Source organism: Ipomoea triloba, chromosome 5 (assembly GCF_003576645.1).
Source record: "Ipomoea triloba cultivar NCNSP0323 chromosome 5, ASM357664v1".
NCBI classification, from domain to species: domain Eukaryota; kingdom Viridiplantae; phylum Streptophyta; class Magnoliopsida; order Solanales; family Convolvulaceae; genus Ipomoea; species Ipomoea triloba.
In genome coordinates this window covers 26,978,330-26,993,668 of record NC_044920.1, presented here as the reverse complement: position 1 = coordinate 26,993,668, position 15,339 = coordinate 26,978,330, and the positions used below count along the sequence as shown (strand labels likewise).

General features: G+C 34.2%; 1 protein-coding gene across 1 annotated transcript; it reads left to right on the top strand.

The window, feature by feature from the left end:
- Window positions 1-3,384: 3,384 nt before the first annotated feature.
- Window positions 3,385-15,272, top strand: LOC116018822 (dual specificity protein kinase YAK1 homolog). Its single transcript, XM_031258826.1, has 18 exons — window positions 3,385-4,171; window positions 5,208-5,407; window positions 5,975-6,128; window positions 6,228-6,337; window positions 6,462-6,531; window positions 6,618-6,700; window positions 6,794-6,872; window positions 6,956-6,996; window positions 7,323-7,445; window positions 8,379-8,532; window positions 9,219-9,333; window positions 9,460-9,542; window positions 10,919-10,993; window positions 11,470-11,544; window positions 11,720-12,528; window positions 13,572-13,736; window positions 14,109-14,392; window positions 14,530-15,272. The coding sequence occupies exons 1-18, from the start codon at window positions 3,971-3,973 to the stop codon at window positions 14,604-14,606; spliced, it is 2,898 nt and encodes a 965-aa protein (XP_031114686.1). The 5' UTR covers window positions 3,385-3,970; the 3' UTR covers window positions 14,607-15,272.
- Window positions 15,273-15,339: the final 67 nt, after the last annotated feature.

The following is a 15,339-nucleotide window of genomic DNA, read 5'->3' as shown; positions in this document are numbered from 1 at the left end:
TATTAATTATAATTAAATAATTTTATATGAATAATATATCATAATTAAATACATAAAATTATGTTCTTCTCGATCATTTATAGTGTTTTAATTGTTTTGTTGTCAAATTAATTTTGTTTAGAGAAAAATATTTGATAGATAGTAAATTGCAATTCATCACATAATTCAAATTTTCAACATTATAAATAGAATTCTATTTTATTATAAACACAAATGATAGATTTAATTTTCATATATCTTGTTTTGGTCAAAAAGCATAACGCAATGTTTTTAGATTGAGAGGGAGAGTATGTGAACAGAATAGCCAATGGTTGAGCATTGATAGGAAATAGGAGGGTTAAGAAAGCTATTAGGGGATTTTGCATTACAGCAAATTATTGTGTGGACCATAATTAAAAGTGCATTTTTAATATATTAAAAATACATTATTCGTGTATTAAATATATATTAAACAAAATAATATACAATCAGTTGCACTTCAAACTCTCGGTTGGAGGTAGTAATAATAATATTATATAAATTAATTTATAATAACAACTATACGGAATTAGCTACTGAAGTATTGATGAAGGGAAAAAACTTATACTTCAACAATTATAATAATATAAAAAGTCGTACTCGTACCTCAAATAATTTAGCCCCCTTATCGTATTCAATTTTGCAAAAAGTAGTAGTAAATTATTGTACAATCAAGTGTTTTTTTGTTACATAAAACAATGAAAACATGAAATATTGAATATAAAAATGGGAAGTATTTACCATATAATGCATTCACGGTGTGATGAGCAGGTTGCAATGGATGCTATGGACTGATGATCACGCGGAATGATGGACCCGTAAGATCGAAGGTTTCTTTTATTTCTATAATCAATTAGACTATGTCTCAATGATGGTTGGCATTTATGGGCAGAAAACAATCATCTCATTCATACAACTAATCTGCATATATATGGAATGATGATCCCTCTTATAAAAGATTTTGTTTAACAGTTCAACTGTGGTCATGAAATGACTGAGTTGAGCAATTAAATGCATGTAGTAATGAAATGACACCTATGATGTGTTTGCAGGTTCACACGTGAAAATCAGGATTGAAATGAGTATCAAATACTTGTAATGATAATGGATTTTGGTGAAAATATTTTACATGTTTGATTGTAGGTGGATGGGAATGATTATTAATAGTTGGGGAAGCGGTCGAAGAATAAGGAGATGAAACCCTTATTTTATTATAGAATGAGTTTTGTAATTAAAGGTGTAATCAACATTCATAGTAGTGTTCTCAATGTACACGTGATTTGAAACATTTTATGCACAAAATGGGTCGAAGTATCAAGTAAAATATACTATAAATAATCGTCATCACACAGTTATTTGCATGTCATGCATTTAGAAAAATTAGTAACTAAAATAATGGCAACAATTATTATTTAACCATTGCTCATGAATGGAAAACACACACGCACATATATATAATACGGAGTATGACATTTGGTCAAATGAATGTTAGGTTATCTTAAGTTATGATTAGCTTCATAAACATTACATTTTACACATTACTGGACTACTATTACTATATGTGCATCTAAAATTATATCAAAGCTAATGATGATATAAGTTGTACTGTGTTGGTGTAACCAATTGCAATTTTAACTTATATATATTGTGCTTAGTACCTGTACGTACACTATAAATTCTTTTCGTTTTTACCATTCTTTATTTTATTTTACTTCCCATTTAAATTGATAGCACTATTATTTATATTAACTTGTACATTTACATTTTTTGGGTGCATTTTTTTTAATTTTACAAATTTCACTATTATATTGATTATACACACACACAATAGACAAATTACCAATTTGATCATTACCTACTTTTTTTTTACCTAATTAAGTCTTCAACTTTGAAAAGCTTCAATTATGTCAACATCGGAAATATGTTTAATTCGAGGGTATTGTTGGAATTTCACATCACATGCATCATTTCATTTCTTAATAAACTAAAGAGTTAATCATCGAAATTGTTCATCGACTATAGCAAAATTACGAATTTGGTCTTGAGTAGGTCGAGAAGCCATGTGAAATTTCAGCAATACCCTCAAATTAAACAGACGTCTGACGATTAAACAAAAGAATGACTAAATTGATTAAGATTTTTAAAGTTGATAAATTAATTATGCCCATTAAAAAAAAAAGGTCAAGAACTAAATTGGTAACTTTGTTATAGTTAAATGACTATTTCGATAATTAACTCTTTTTTATAAATTTTTTTATTAAAAATTTATTTAATACTGATAGGGAATATACCATGGGCGTATAGACTCACCCACATTTGGTGGTCACATACCTCTTGGCCCATGATGAGCGGTTTCCAATCCCGCCCAACCTTATCATACGCAACAACCCGACCCCGAGCGCAGACATGAATCCATGGCTAATTATGTATGTTGTAGTGAAACCTAACCTTTGGTCAAGCTCGACTTTTGTGCCCAAGAACAAGAATCACGGAGCGACATTGTGAGTAGTCCCATCATCTTAGGGATGTCGGGCATTTCAAGATATGTGGACCAACTCATGTGGCCGTCGATCCCACTGAATGCATGTGGAACATGTGGCAGGCATGCGGGGGCGACATGTGCTCCCTCCACGCTCTTATAAATACAACATTGAACAGGGGGACTTTTGGGGGGCATTTCCACCTATCCATAATCAACTTGGGACTCTATGACCCATTGCCATTTTTTACGAGCTCAACCACTTAAACTAACAAGCACATTCATACAATCATACTATTCAAATACAACTATCATGGTGTATTTACCACATCATCAGATACTAATAAATAACAAATTGTTTGTTTCATAAGGAAAAGTATATAACTAATAAATAACAAATTGTTTGTTTCATAAGGAAAAGTATAACGAGAATAAATGCAATACTTCTAAATTAAAATGTATTACGTAATATTTAGGAGTTGAACATTTACTTATGAGAAAAAATATGACATTTTTATGAAATATGTACTGTAATACTTTTAAATCAAAATGTAATATATTAGAGATTAGAAAATTATGAGAAAAATTATAATACGTATAAAAAATTTGACTACTTTCATGAGAGATTTTTCAATGTAATAACTTGTATATTACATTTATTTTTATTTTACAAATTTATAATTTTATTATAATTTTATATTTCTCATATATTCTTATATTTTTATAATTCTATTTTTTAAACATTTATTTAATTAGGCAATGCGCGATTTCAATGCGACTAAAAGTGGCCCGGATTAGGGGCAACCGTAAAGGTTTAAAGACTTTGGGGGGCAGAAATGCTATTAGGAGGAAAATTAGGAAAAGGAAAGAAAAAAATTGCCGGAGCTTCTATGATGTATGCGGGTTTTGCCCATTTGGATGAGAAGAAAAACAACAAAACTGAAAAATCCTATTCGGAGAAGCATCGACGGTGGCTCTGGAAATTATAGTGTTCTCCCTCTCTGAAGCAGACACTTAAATCCAGTCCATCTTCAATTTCATCGATTCGAATCCTCTTCGTCGGTTGTATTTTCTATCATTTTTTTGCTGTTTATTTTTGTGTTTGTGTGTATTTTCGGTAAAATTTGATCGGTTTCTGTATTTGTTGTTATCCGATTAGGTTTCTAGAAAAAAATTGATCTTTTGTCGTTTTAGTAGTATTCTGATTGTTTCCACCGGAGAAGAATCTCAATCCAGATAGATACAATAAAGAGATAGCTGGTCCACTTGGGATGGATCTAACATTGAAGAGCAGTAATTGTTTATAGAGGGAATTGGGCGTGGATGAGGATGGGATTAGAATCTTCCGGTGAATCATTTTCGAGATTTCCAGAAGATTAACACCCTTATGGTGGGGTGCCAAATGATCTACTGCCTTGGATAGTTTTCAGCTTTGGGTAACTTGTATTGCTTCTAAAGTAGATTTTTATATTAATGGATGAGGCTAGTACCAGTTCTGAGGATGGGAAACAATGTAAGCTGTCGGAATCAGTGCCCCAAAGTAGCTCCTCCCTAGCATCATCTGTGGCACCGGCCACTACACCATGGCGTCCTAGCCAACTTGCCTTCATTCCATTTTCAAAATGTGTTCGGGATGATAAGCCCAAAAGCTTGCGGGTGGTTGTTAGAAGACCTGTGAGTACTTCTTAAGCTCTTTACTCTCATTTTGGGTTCTTGTCTGTGTGTCTTGAGCTAAAGCAGGAATTTTCTGTGGGCCTGCATTTTCTCTATGGTTGCCATTAATTACATATCATGATAACTCTCATTATGGTTATTGATATTATTATTTCTACTATTGCTATTTTTATTAGTTAGTTGTTGTATTGAAGACTAATAGTTCTAGACAAGTGTCATTGGTGCCTCATTTTATGTTTGCTCTCTTGCTCTTTAGTAATTTACAAACCTTTTTCTTACCTTTTTTTCCCCCTTCCATTTCCTGTCTTGCTCATCCTGAAGTGGTTTAGAAAAGAGCCCTGCTACCAATTTCATAACAAACCGGTGGAGTAAACATTCTATTTGGCTTATTCTCGTTATGCGTTATTTATTTAAAATTTTGTTCTTTCCTCCTCTTTTGTGACAGTAAGGTTTAGTTTCTGAGTGACTATTGGTTCCTTGATAATACATTACATGGTTTTGCATGTTCATCAATTACATTTATAAAAAAGAGCACGGTACACTTATACATTACATATTTAAGCAATACATTTATAAAAAAGAGCACGGTACACTTATACATTACATATTTAAGTAACAAGAGAAATCTAGAGGAGCATGCCATTTTCCTGCAAATTAGAAAAATAATGCAATTGTACCAACATATGTATATCATAGAATCTACATTTACCTCCTAACTAGATACTGAAGGTATGGCACATATTGTGGCTTCCTGGAATTCCTTGTGATTCCCATGACTTGTAAGGAGTTGAATCAGTTGATGTTTGCTGGCTAAAAGTTTGGCACGCATCTTCTTATTAATTCTCCTTGTATTTAATAGAATCAGGCCTATGATAATCAGCTGCTGTCTATCCTTTCAATTCACCTACTGTATTTGATAGTGGATGGATATTAGGCGTATGAACCGATTTCTGGGCCTAATTGCATGTTGTATTGTAGAATGAAAGTATATAAAATATACGGTCCTTGTGATGACACTATGGATTCAACTTTGCAGTTGGTGACAAGATTAACCAAGGACATTGTTGAAACATACCGCATATGCAATCCTCAGTTCCAATATTCAGAGGAATTGAATCCAAAGAGATTCCTTACAACCCCTTCTGCTGGAGTGTTGAATGACGGCCATGATAATGCTAATTCAGACCTCATTCTGTTTTGCAATCTTGAGTTGGCCAATTTAGATACTCAAAGAAGGTCTGTAATTCTTGCTTATTTACTAATTTTTATTGTATATCCCTGTCTATGTCACACTATAAATCTTGTGTGCTATCAACGGATACAAATAGATTGTGGTAATGATTATGAGAATTAGACAAGTGCTTAGTACTGCAAGTTTATGTAGTTTTCACTTGTCTCTTTAGTTTACACCTCAGTATGCATACTCATTTGCATAAATCTATTTGCTTTGATTTCTTTCTCTCTGCTTTCATTACAGAGCAAACAAGTCATCCATGAGAAAAAACAAACAACTGAAATTATTTGTTTAAATCTGTCATTTGAATGAGAACTTTTAGGCATCTTTTAATATGATATTAAGTTGAATTAATTTTTGTGAAGAAAAATTATTTTTCTTGGTATATATATGCACCTAGGCATTTTGTAAAGATTATTAGCAACTTTCAATACCAATAAACGACATTGAGAAATGATCAATTGGCCCGGGAAATTCTTGAGTCATGAAAAATAGGTCAATGCAAATTTCATGTTAGCAAAACATTTGTTGGTGTAGTTGTAACAAACTCGAGCATTTTTTATCTGTAGGTACATTGTCAAAGAAATTCTTGGGCATGGTACCTTTGGGCAGGTTGCTAAATGCTGGGTTGCAGAAACAAATAGTTTTCTTGCTGTGAAAGTCATCAAAAACCAACCAGCATATTATCAACAAGCACTTGTTGAAGTTTCTATCCTGACAACAGTAAGAAACTCCTGCTGCTGGTTTTCTTGATTTGATTGCCTTAGCAATGAAGTTCATCTGGATATCGTCATTTATTTACAATCAACTCTTTTTGTGCAGTTGAATAAGAAGTTTGATCCTGAGGATAAGCATCATATAGTTCGCATTTATGATTACTTTGTGTATCAAAGACACTTGTGCATTGCTTTTGAACTGCTAGATACTAATTTGTAAGTTGCTGGATTAAGCAAGATTAGTTGCTTAATCTAATTACATAGTTTACTATACTAATACTTTCACTGATATTGTTATTACTGATTAAGTGATTGTATGGTGTTAACTTTTTTCATATAGGTATGAGCTTATAAAGTTGAATCATTTTAGGGGATTGTCATTAAGTATTGTTCAGTTGTTTTCAAAGCAGGTAATGAACTCTTTGGTTTGAATGACAATGGATCTGAACTAATAAAGTATCTGACAGTTCCTTTTTTTTTGGTATTATTTCAATAGATCTTATGTGGATTAGCTCTTATGAAAGACGCTGGTATAATCCATTGTGATCTGAAGCCTGAGAACATTCTGTTATGCACAAGGTGAGCTGTTGTGCTGATGAGCTTGGCTTGATAATATGCTATTTTTAGTGTCTTCCATTTTCAAATTCTAGTGTTCAAACATGATATTGGCAGAGTAAAGCCTGCTGAAGTGAAAATAATAGACTTTGGATCAGCATGCATGGAAGATCGAACTGTATACTCCTATATTCAGGTTTCTGTTTCTATCTTGCTGATTGATAATATAATTTTGTTATGCCAAAGAGTCTTGATTGATGATGATTTTCCCTTATGCAGAGTCGGTACTATCGGTCACCTGAAGTTCTACTTGGGTATCAGTATCCTTGACTCTTGTTGAAAAACACTATGTCTTCATTTGTTTATTTCCGCTGCAGCATAATATGCTTGAATTTTTATTGCCACAGATTTTGGTACGAGGAAAACTCTTGCTTGGTTGGTTATTCTGGCAATATTTGTTCAATTCAATGTGTTTGGGCTCTTGAAACAAGTCTAAGACTTAGTCTAATAGCTTTCTATTTCAAAAAAGTCTAATAGGCTTTCTTAACAAAACGTTTGCTGTATTTATTTTTGCCTAATTACTTGAGAGTTGCATTTCAAGTTTATTTAATTATTTATTTTTGTTGTAACCTTAATCCTTTCTTAGATATACTACTGCCATTGACATGTGGTCATTTGGCTGCATAGTGGCTGAGTTGTTTCTGGGACTTCCATTGTTCCCAGGAGCTTCTGAATTTGATCTTCTGAAGAGGATGATCAAAATACTAGGGTATGCTGTTCAATATCTCAAAAGACCTTACTCTTATTCTTTCAATTTGATGGTGCCCTATGTACTTGTACATTCATATACTTCAAGATAATTGCTGCTTCCAGTATCACAATGCTTATTATTGCAGTTGTTTATAAAAGCTCTCATTTGAATTCATTGCAATATTTACTTGTTTCTCTCACTTTCTTACGTTCTTCTTCAACAATTTTTAATCGAACACTGTTTTTCACTTTTTTTTTTTTTGTTCATTAGTTTATAAAATGGCATTTTTAGAAAGGTAAATGCTTTCTTCCCCTCTTAAATTTCACCTCCAATATTTTCCCTCTTGATGTGGCATTCATTGATTGGGTGCTATGAATTGGTTGACCCTACCACTAATTCAAAATAGAATTTAGTTATCAGTTAGATGCTACCACATCATGAGGGATGGATTGGAGGGAGAAAATATTAGGGGTCTCTAGCATTACGCTTTTAGAAAACATAATGTTTTTTATGGTATATTATATTATTATGACAGGAGGAAAAATGTAGACATGTAACTTTACAGCAGACTTCATTGAGTTAATAGCATTTTATTTCTTATAAATAAGGTCATTATGATTTGTGTGGCTGTTAGATTCAAAGTATGCACAGCTTGATAGAATTTAAAATGACCAGCTTATTAAATTCCTCTCCTTTCCTTCTCTCTCTTAACTGACCAAGTTGATACTTGTCACCAATATTTTTTTGACTGCTACTTTCATCTTTTCTATGTTATTTTTTAATAAAATTCTTATTTCAACTTAACATGATGATAATTTGTTTATACTTGCTTCATTTTTGTCATCACCGCCATCAAATCCCAGTCATCATTTTGCTGTAATGATAATTTGTTGAGGTATTTATTTAGTCATTGACATTACCTGCGTGAATGAAACCTTGTTCTTCTTGCAGTGGTCAACCCCCTGATTATATACTGAAGGAAGCCAAAAATACTAGCAAGTTCTTCAAATGCGTTGGGAGTGTTAGCTATGAAGAGAGCAGCCAACATACTATGAATAGATGTAGTAGCATATACCAAGCTTTGACTGAAGAGGAATATGAAGCTGTGAGTACTTTTATTGAGCCATCTCTCATTGCATTCTTATGCTCTTGTTCTCCCAATACACAGTCACAGATGTATGTATTAGTATGTTTCAGATTTGGCTAGGTTTTAATTTTCTCATCCCATTGGCTTCAAGAATTGAAATCGAAAAGTATTGGCGAGATGCTAAAAATCTTTTCATGCTTTAAATTTCTATCCGGTGGCCTTTTTCATGTTTACCTCATTGTGTTCTGTAAACAGAAGTGAGCTAATTTGGTAATAGCAGTACTTCGTACCTATCTATGACTAGGAGCTTGTTTGGTCCAGCTTATTGCTTCTTGAAATAGGGTTATTTTATTTTCCCTTCTTCCAGTAGATAAGCCTCGAACGAAGCTAGGCCAAACAAGCACTAGATTAACTTTTTATCCAGCTGATATTTTCACATCTAATAAACTAAAAAGTGATAAATATTTTTAAACCTACGGGGTAAGAAATAACTAATGGGCTAATAATCTCTTCCTTTTTGTGGTCACCATGATGTTTGGTACCACATAAGTGTATGAACCAGATAAACTTTTCCTTTAATTATGTATTAATGACTTCCTTACCATCATTTATTTCTTTTTAATAATTCAAGTTGCTGCAATAATTCTTTTCTAGAAAGCATTATACCCTTAAAAATTTATAATCTCCTTTTGCCTTTTTTTCAGAGAGAGCTGAAAAAGCCTGTAATAGGGAAGGAGTATTTCAATCATATGAACCTTGAAGCAATTGTGAGAAAATACCCTTACAAGAAGAATTTACCAGAGGAAGATATTATTAAAGGTCAGCGTTTAGATTCTTTACTTAAAGGTTAACACAACTTTAGCATTTAGGATTTTCTGATGAATGTGGTTTATACAGTTTTGGACAATTATGCTGACATTCTACTGTATCTTGAAATTGTTATAGAGAACCAAATTCGGTTAGCACTGATTGATTTCTTGAGGGGACTTGTTGAGTTTGATCCGGCAAAACGGTGGTCGCCTTTGCAGGTCACCTAATTTCCACCTGTGAATAGTACCGTACAGACTTTTTTTTTTTTTTTTTTCACTAAATAGCATCTCATATAATCATTTTATTGTTGATTACTTCAAAGCTAAATATTTACAGTCCTCAAAATCTTAAACATCAAGCTTCTATAGTGCACCCTGGACTCCGTTCCCCTTTCCCCACCCACATGCACACCCAATTTCTCCAGGCTTACTTAATTAGAATATGGCTTCTATATTGTAAGTTGAAAGGATGGTTCATGAATGGTATACCCAAGACACATGATGGTGGAGTGTTCTGTGCTAAGTTATACATTCATACTCAATATAGGTCACTTGGATAATTTCAAATTCCCCTTAGTGCAAAGTGCATATAATTAATTCATTTTAATACTATGTCGCATGAGTTATAAACTTTTCACGATTTCAATATGTCATGATGGACTTTCCCTAATTTCATTTCATTCACAAATCTCAAGTTATTTTATTTATTAAATAAATATTTTGTGCTTACAAAGTGTTACAGAAGATCAATTATGGATGGAGCTTCATTGCTCACTACCTCTATACCAACCTAGGATCTTTTTTACACTGAAAAAGCAAAACTCTCTAATAAAATATGTTTCAATTTATGAATAGGATTTACAACCCCTTTGAAATTTATTCTAACTCGTTTCATTTTATCAGCTGTCTTCTTTAGTTGGGGAGGATGTGCTTATAGAATAACACCCAAATATTAAACATCTATACTTGTGCCTTTCTTTTTATTGAAGGAGTCTGCATGCTTGAAATGGTAATTAAATTGAAGGTTAATGGAAGAAACTCTGTTTTTGGGCAATGGAATCATATAAAACTTTTGTTCTCCCTGAATTTGGTGTGGGCAGAACAATCTGTAGGTTTAATTCATCCAAATCTTTTTGCACTATGCCACTATGTACTTAAATCAAAATGTATTCACACAATGATTGGAGTAGGCTAGTAGCTAAAAATTCCAAGAACATTTGTATGCATCTGGTGGTTATGATAAAAATAAATTCATTGGATGTGTATTTTATTATGTTGCATTGTTGGTCAAGATTTAATTATCAAATTTTGAGGGAAGCTATTCTCTTTGTATCAAATTTTTGGTGCAGATATTGTACTTTAGTGTTGTGTGTATGCTTGTCATGATAAAAATTTTTAAATTTCTTAATGAAAAATCCTTGAATTAAATGGGTACAATGACGTGCTTTCCTTCTTACTTTTGATATACTTGTTTCTAGTCAATTTTTTTGGTTAAGCTTTTCCTTCAGACAAAACTGTCATAACTGCTATAGTTTGCCTTTCTCCATGTAACTCTAGTTTCATTGATTTCATAATTTTAAGTTCATTTGATGCAGGCTTCAAAGCATCCTTTTGTAACCGGGGAGCCTTTTACACATCCTTACCAACCTGCACCAGAAACCCCTCGGATGGTGAGTGGGAGATTTCTTGTGGACTTCCAGTGTTTCCATTTTAAGAGGGCTTTGAAAGGACGATTACCTTGGATTTCTACTCATTTGCCCCAAAAACGCATATAAAAAAATTGTAATGTATTATGATATGATTGTTTCTGTCATTGCATTTCTATTTATGTGCTCATGTCTGTGTGTGTATTAAAATATTATTCTTACATTGCCCCTATAGAACAAACTTTTTGGATCCACCCCTGCTGGGAAGAAAACTATTCAAAATCAAAACCATAAAAAAAAAAAAAAGAAAAAAAAAGGAGAGAAAATGATTAAGGAATTGAGATTCTAGAGTTGTCATTTTGTTCATTACTTTTTTCTTGTAATATGTATAATGATTTGTATAGGTTGACCTTCTTTTGGTAACTACTGCCATATGAAGATTGAGAGATGTGGAGAAATAGAATCAAACCTCATTAAAATTTTGCTCTCATATTCTACAGCCTGTTTCTCAAAATGTAAAGGTGGACCATCACCCAGCTGGAGGTCATTGGTTTGCTGCTGGACTCTCTCCTAATGTGAGCAAGCTGCTTTTCAAATATAAATATGCCTTTGCTTTTTGTGGATGGATGGGTCCTTTTTTTTTTTTTTGCAATAGGGGAGTGGTGGTGATTCATTAACACTTTCAACTTCTCCTTTTGATGGACATAAAATACGCCTTATCTCATTAATTTTTATTACTAAACAATGCAGATTTCTGGCAGGAACCGAGTTGCAGTCCCCAACAGTCAGCATTATCATGTTGCTCCATATACACATATAGGTAGTTATGGTAGCTTAGGAAGCCATGGCAGTTACAATGATGGTGGTGGCCTTGGAAGCAGTTATGGAAGCTATGGTGATAGTAGTAATTTACATGCATATTATTCCCCAGCTGGGCCATCTGGGATGCATCTTTGTGCACAGAATGGTTCCTCAATTCTTGGAAGCAGCCCAGACACAAGGAGGTTTATGCATCTTCCTCATGGGAATGGACTTGGTGTCAGTCCCGGAAACTTTGTTCCTATGTCACTTGGAACTAGTCCCTCACAGTTTACTCCTCCCAGTATGTATAATCAGATTTCAGCTGGTTCTCCTGGGCAGTATGGTCCTACTTCCCCTGCAAGGGGAAGCTGTCATGGATCACCCTTAGGAAAAATGGCAGCAGGTAGCCAGTATAACAGAAGAAAAGGATGGGGATACCATGGAAGTTTGCAATCTCAAGAAAGTTCATCATCCTCTCAATGGCAAGCACAGCCTACAGATAGTAATAACTCTAGCTTGCCCAACTCTCCTATTTCAGGTGGTTCTTTATTGCATCTACAGCCCAACTCAAACCCCACTGCCTGGAGGCAGCAAGGAGCTAGTGGTCTAGCTGTTGGTAACTCTGCTGCTCATAACATCACAGGTGCAGCAAGACATGGTTCCCACACACAACTTATGCACCTTCAAGGGAGTAGGCATGAAAAACCTGAGGCTAGTACTTCATTGCCTGATCCTGGAGACTGGGATCCAAACTACAGGTAAAAGAGGCTATGGTTTTTCAATTGTGTATGATCAATATTCTGCTGTACAAATATGTTAATTCATGTTTCCAAATTCATGGCATCTATGCTTTACAATAGTTCTTTTTCTTCTTGAGGAAATTGGTAAATTATGGACCCTATGCACCAAGTTTTTGGTAACCATTTAAGCAGTTGACCTTTAATTTAAAGGTGTCAAGAGATAATAAGTTGGAAGGACTGTTGGGTGTCAAGGAGCCACCACCCACAGGAAAGGTTGAAACTTGGGTGCTAGAGTAGAAAGTGATAAGATGGATCAGGATAACATGATAAAATGAGTTACAAGAGCCTAGTATCTACATTCTACTGTGGAGCATGTAATTATCTATAGGCTAGAGAAATACATAAAAGAGCTTATATTCATAACTCTTAATTTAGGACGTGATAAGTATGGGACTATGGCTCTTCAACTGCCCTTGAGATCCCACTGGTGATGATAAGGAAACTTGCACAACAATATAAAGTTTTCAAGCAAAAGGCAAAAAACATTTAGTAGTGAATATTTATTTCATCATCAATGGACACTAAAGTATGGATATTACTCATAGTTGTGATTATTGCTACTCATTAGTGTGATGATAGAAAGCATAGTGGACCAGAGTCAATGTGGCATAATATGATTCCCCCCCTTTTATTTTATATTTTATTAAGATCTTTGCCAAAGCATTGATGTTCCTCAATTCTCCCACTATTAACTTGATAGTCCCAAACGAAACAAAGTGCTCTTATTAAGCATAATACTTGTGCTTGACTTTTCTTTGGTAGAAACCCCATTTTGAAGGGCTTCAAACTGAATGCATATGTTTCTTACCATCTTTTGACAAAGTAACCGTAACTTTAATGTGCTAGCTTTGCACTATAGTCTATAGCCTAGGTTCTTGAAAATAATAAATGAAAAACAAAATAGCAGACATTAAATAAAGTAACCTATTCAGAAAGAATTTTGCAGTTTCTTTCCAACAGATATCCTTGTGCATTTATAACTGTCTTTGCCACTTCTTCAGTGAAGAGTTACTATTGCAAGAGGATAGCTCAGATATGAGCAACATGACTACTGATTTTGCCAAGGCAATGAATCTTGGTCAACCTTTGATTTCCAAGGAACAATTGACTGGAGTGAGGAGATCCAGCTATGGATCAAATTTAGCCCCCAGTTTGACAGCACAGAGGTTCGTTGTCTTACTGCAATTTCTGGGTGGAAAATACACTTCCATGATTACTTTTATTCATGTTGCAGTTTAAATATATGAAATTTGCTGTACATCTTCAAACCAAACTTGCTCTAATTTATACAGTAAAACTGAAATTTCAAACCTTGATTTTCTCAATTCAGGAGGATAATAGCCCAACAAATTTTAGATTAGGAGGATCTTGTTGTGTGTCATTTATTTACCAATGCTTCTGGATAAGAAACTGAGCATTTGGGTTCTTTCTTCTTTTATGCATTGCTATAAATCTTTTTAAACAATTGTGAATTGTCTCCACAAACTTGAATTAAGGAAAACTTTAAATCCTTTTTTTTCATTGTATTTTGCCACCAGACCAAATGTTCCCGTTCAAACAGTTTTTCATGGAGATGTGGGAATGCATCCTTCACCTCATGATCTACATGGAGGGTTTGCTCACACCATGTCAAAACCATTATATTTTCTGCCACACCTTGCACAAAGTTCTCCAAGCCGGTTTTCACAACAGCCTGTTCATCGGTTTAACCAAGGGAGATTGGCAGCTATTCGTGGCAATGATTACCATAATAAGGCTCATGCTCCTCATTCCAACTTTAGCTCCGAGGATTATCCTTCTGAATCCAATGGGGCATCATGGGGTAATTACTTAATTTTCTGTTTGGTCTTTAAGTTTGTTTCTGTGTCCAGTATAGTTTATATTGCCTGTTGGTTAAGGAATAGTAAAGTGCAAGATATCGTATCTGATGTATAAACAAATGCTGCCACTCTCTTATAGGCCGTAGAGGCAACTTCTCTACTTCAAACATTCCACCAACTTCCCGTGCAAGAAAAGATTATGGAAGAATGGTCTAAGTAGCTTGTATCCAACAATAGGGGACATATTGATAGGAGCTGGCAAGACCACTTTTAACTATGGTTGTACCTGCCCTCTCGCACTTCACTTATGGATCCAAAATCAATCTCTCTTCATATTTGCTCGTGTAAATGTAATTCAAGATCCCACCTTTATCTTCCGGTCATGTGGTTGCAGTTGCCTAGCTTATGCTCCTCGTATATGTCTGGACTCTGGCTGGTAATGGCCTATCATACAGGGTGGTGGTGGTGTTTCCTTCAAGATTTTATTTATTGGGAACTATTAGATCAGGCCTCAATGGTGCTTGGCGGGTTTGGATGAAGCTTGGCTTGGCTTGGCTTGGCTGGTGATGGCTGATGGAGTGAAGACTTCTTTAAATGTAGTGTAGTGAGGTCTTTGGTCATGGACTCATGGTCACTGTTTCAACTCTTACTTGGCCAGTCTCTCTGTAAAACTAAAGTCCAGGTTCTAAAGACCTGGGACTATGCAGTATTCATTCTTGTCATGTCCTGCTCTTGTTTTTATCCAGAAAATTAAAAAAAAAAACAAAACAGATATTATATATCAATAGGACAATATGAAGCAGTGGTTGGTTGCTGTTTTATGAAGGGTTTGTGAAGTGGAATTAGTTACCTTATCAGAATATTCTAGTGTTTGTGCTCTCTCAACTCTATCTCATGATATGCTTCTCTAATTAAATTTGTTTAAATTTAAATAGAGTAATGAAATTAT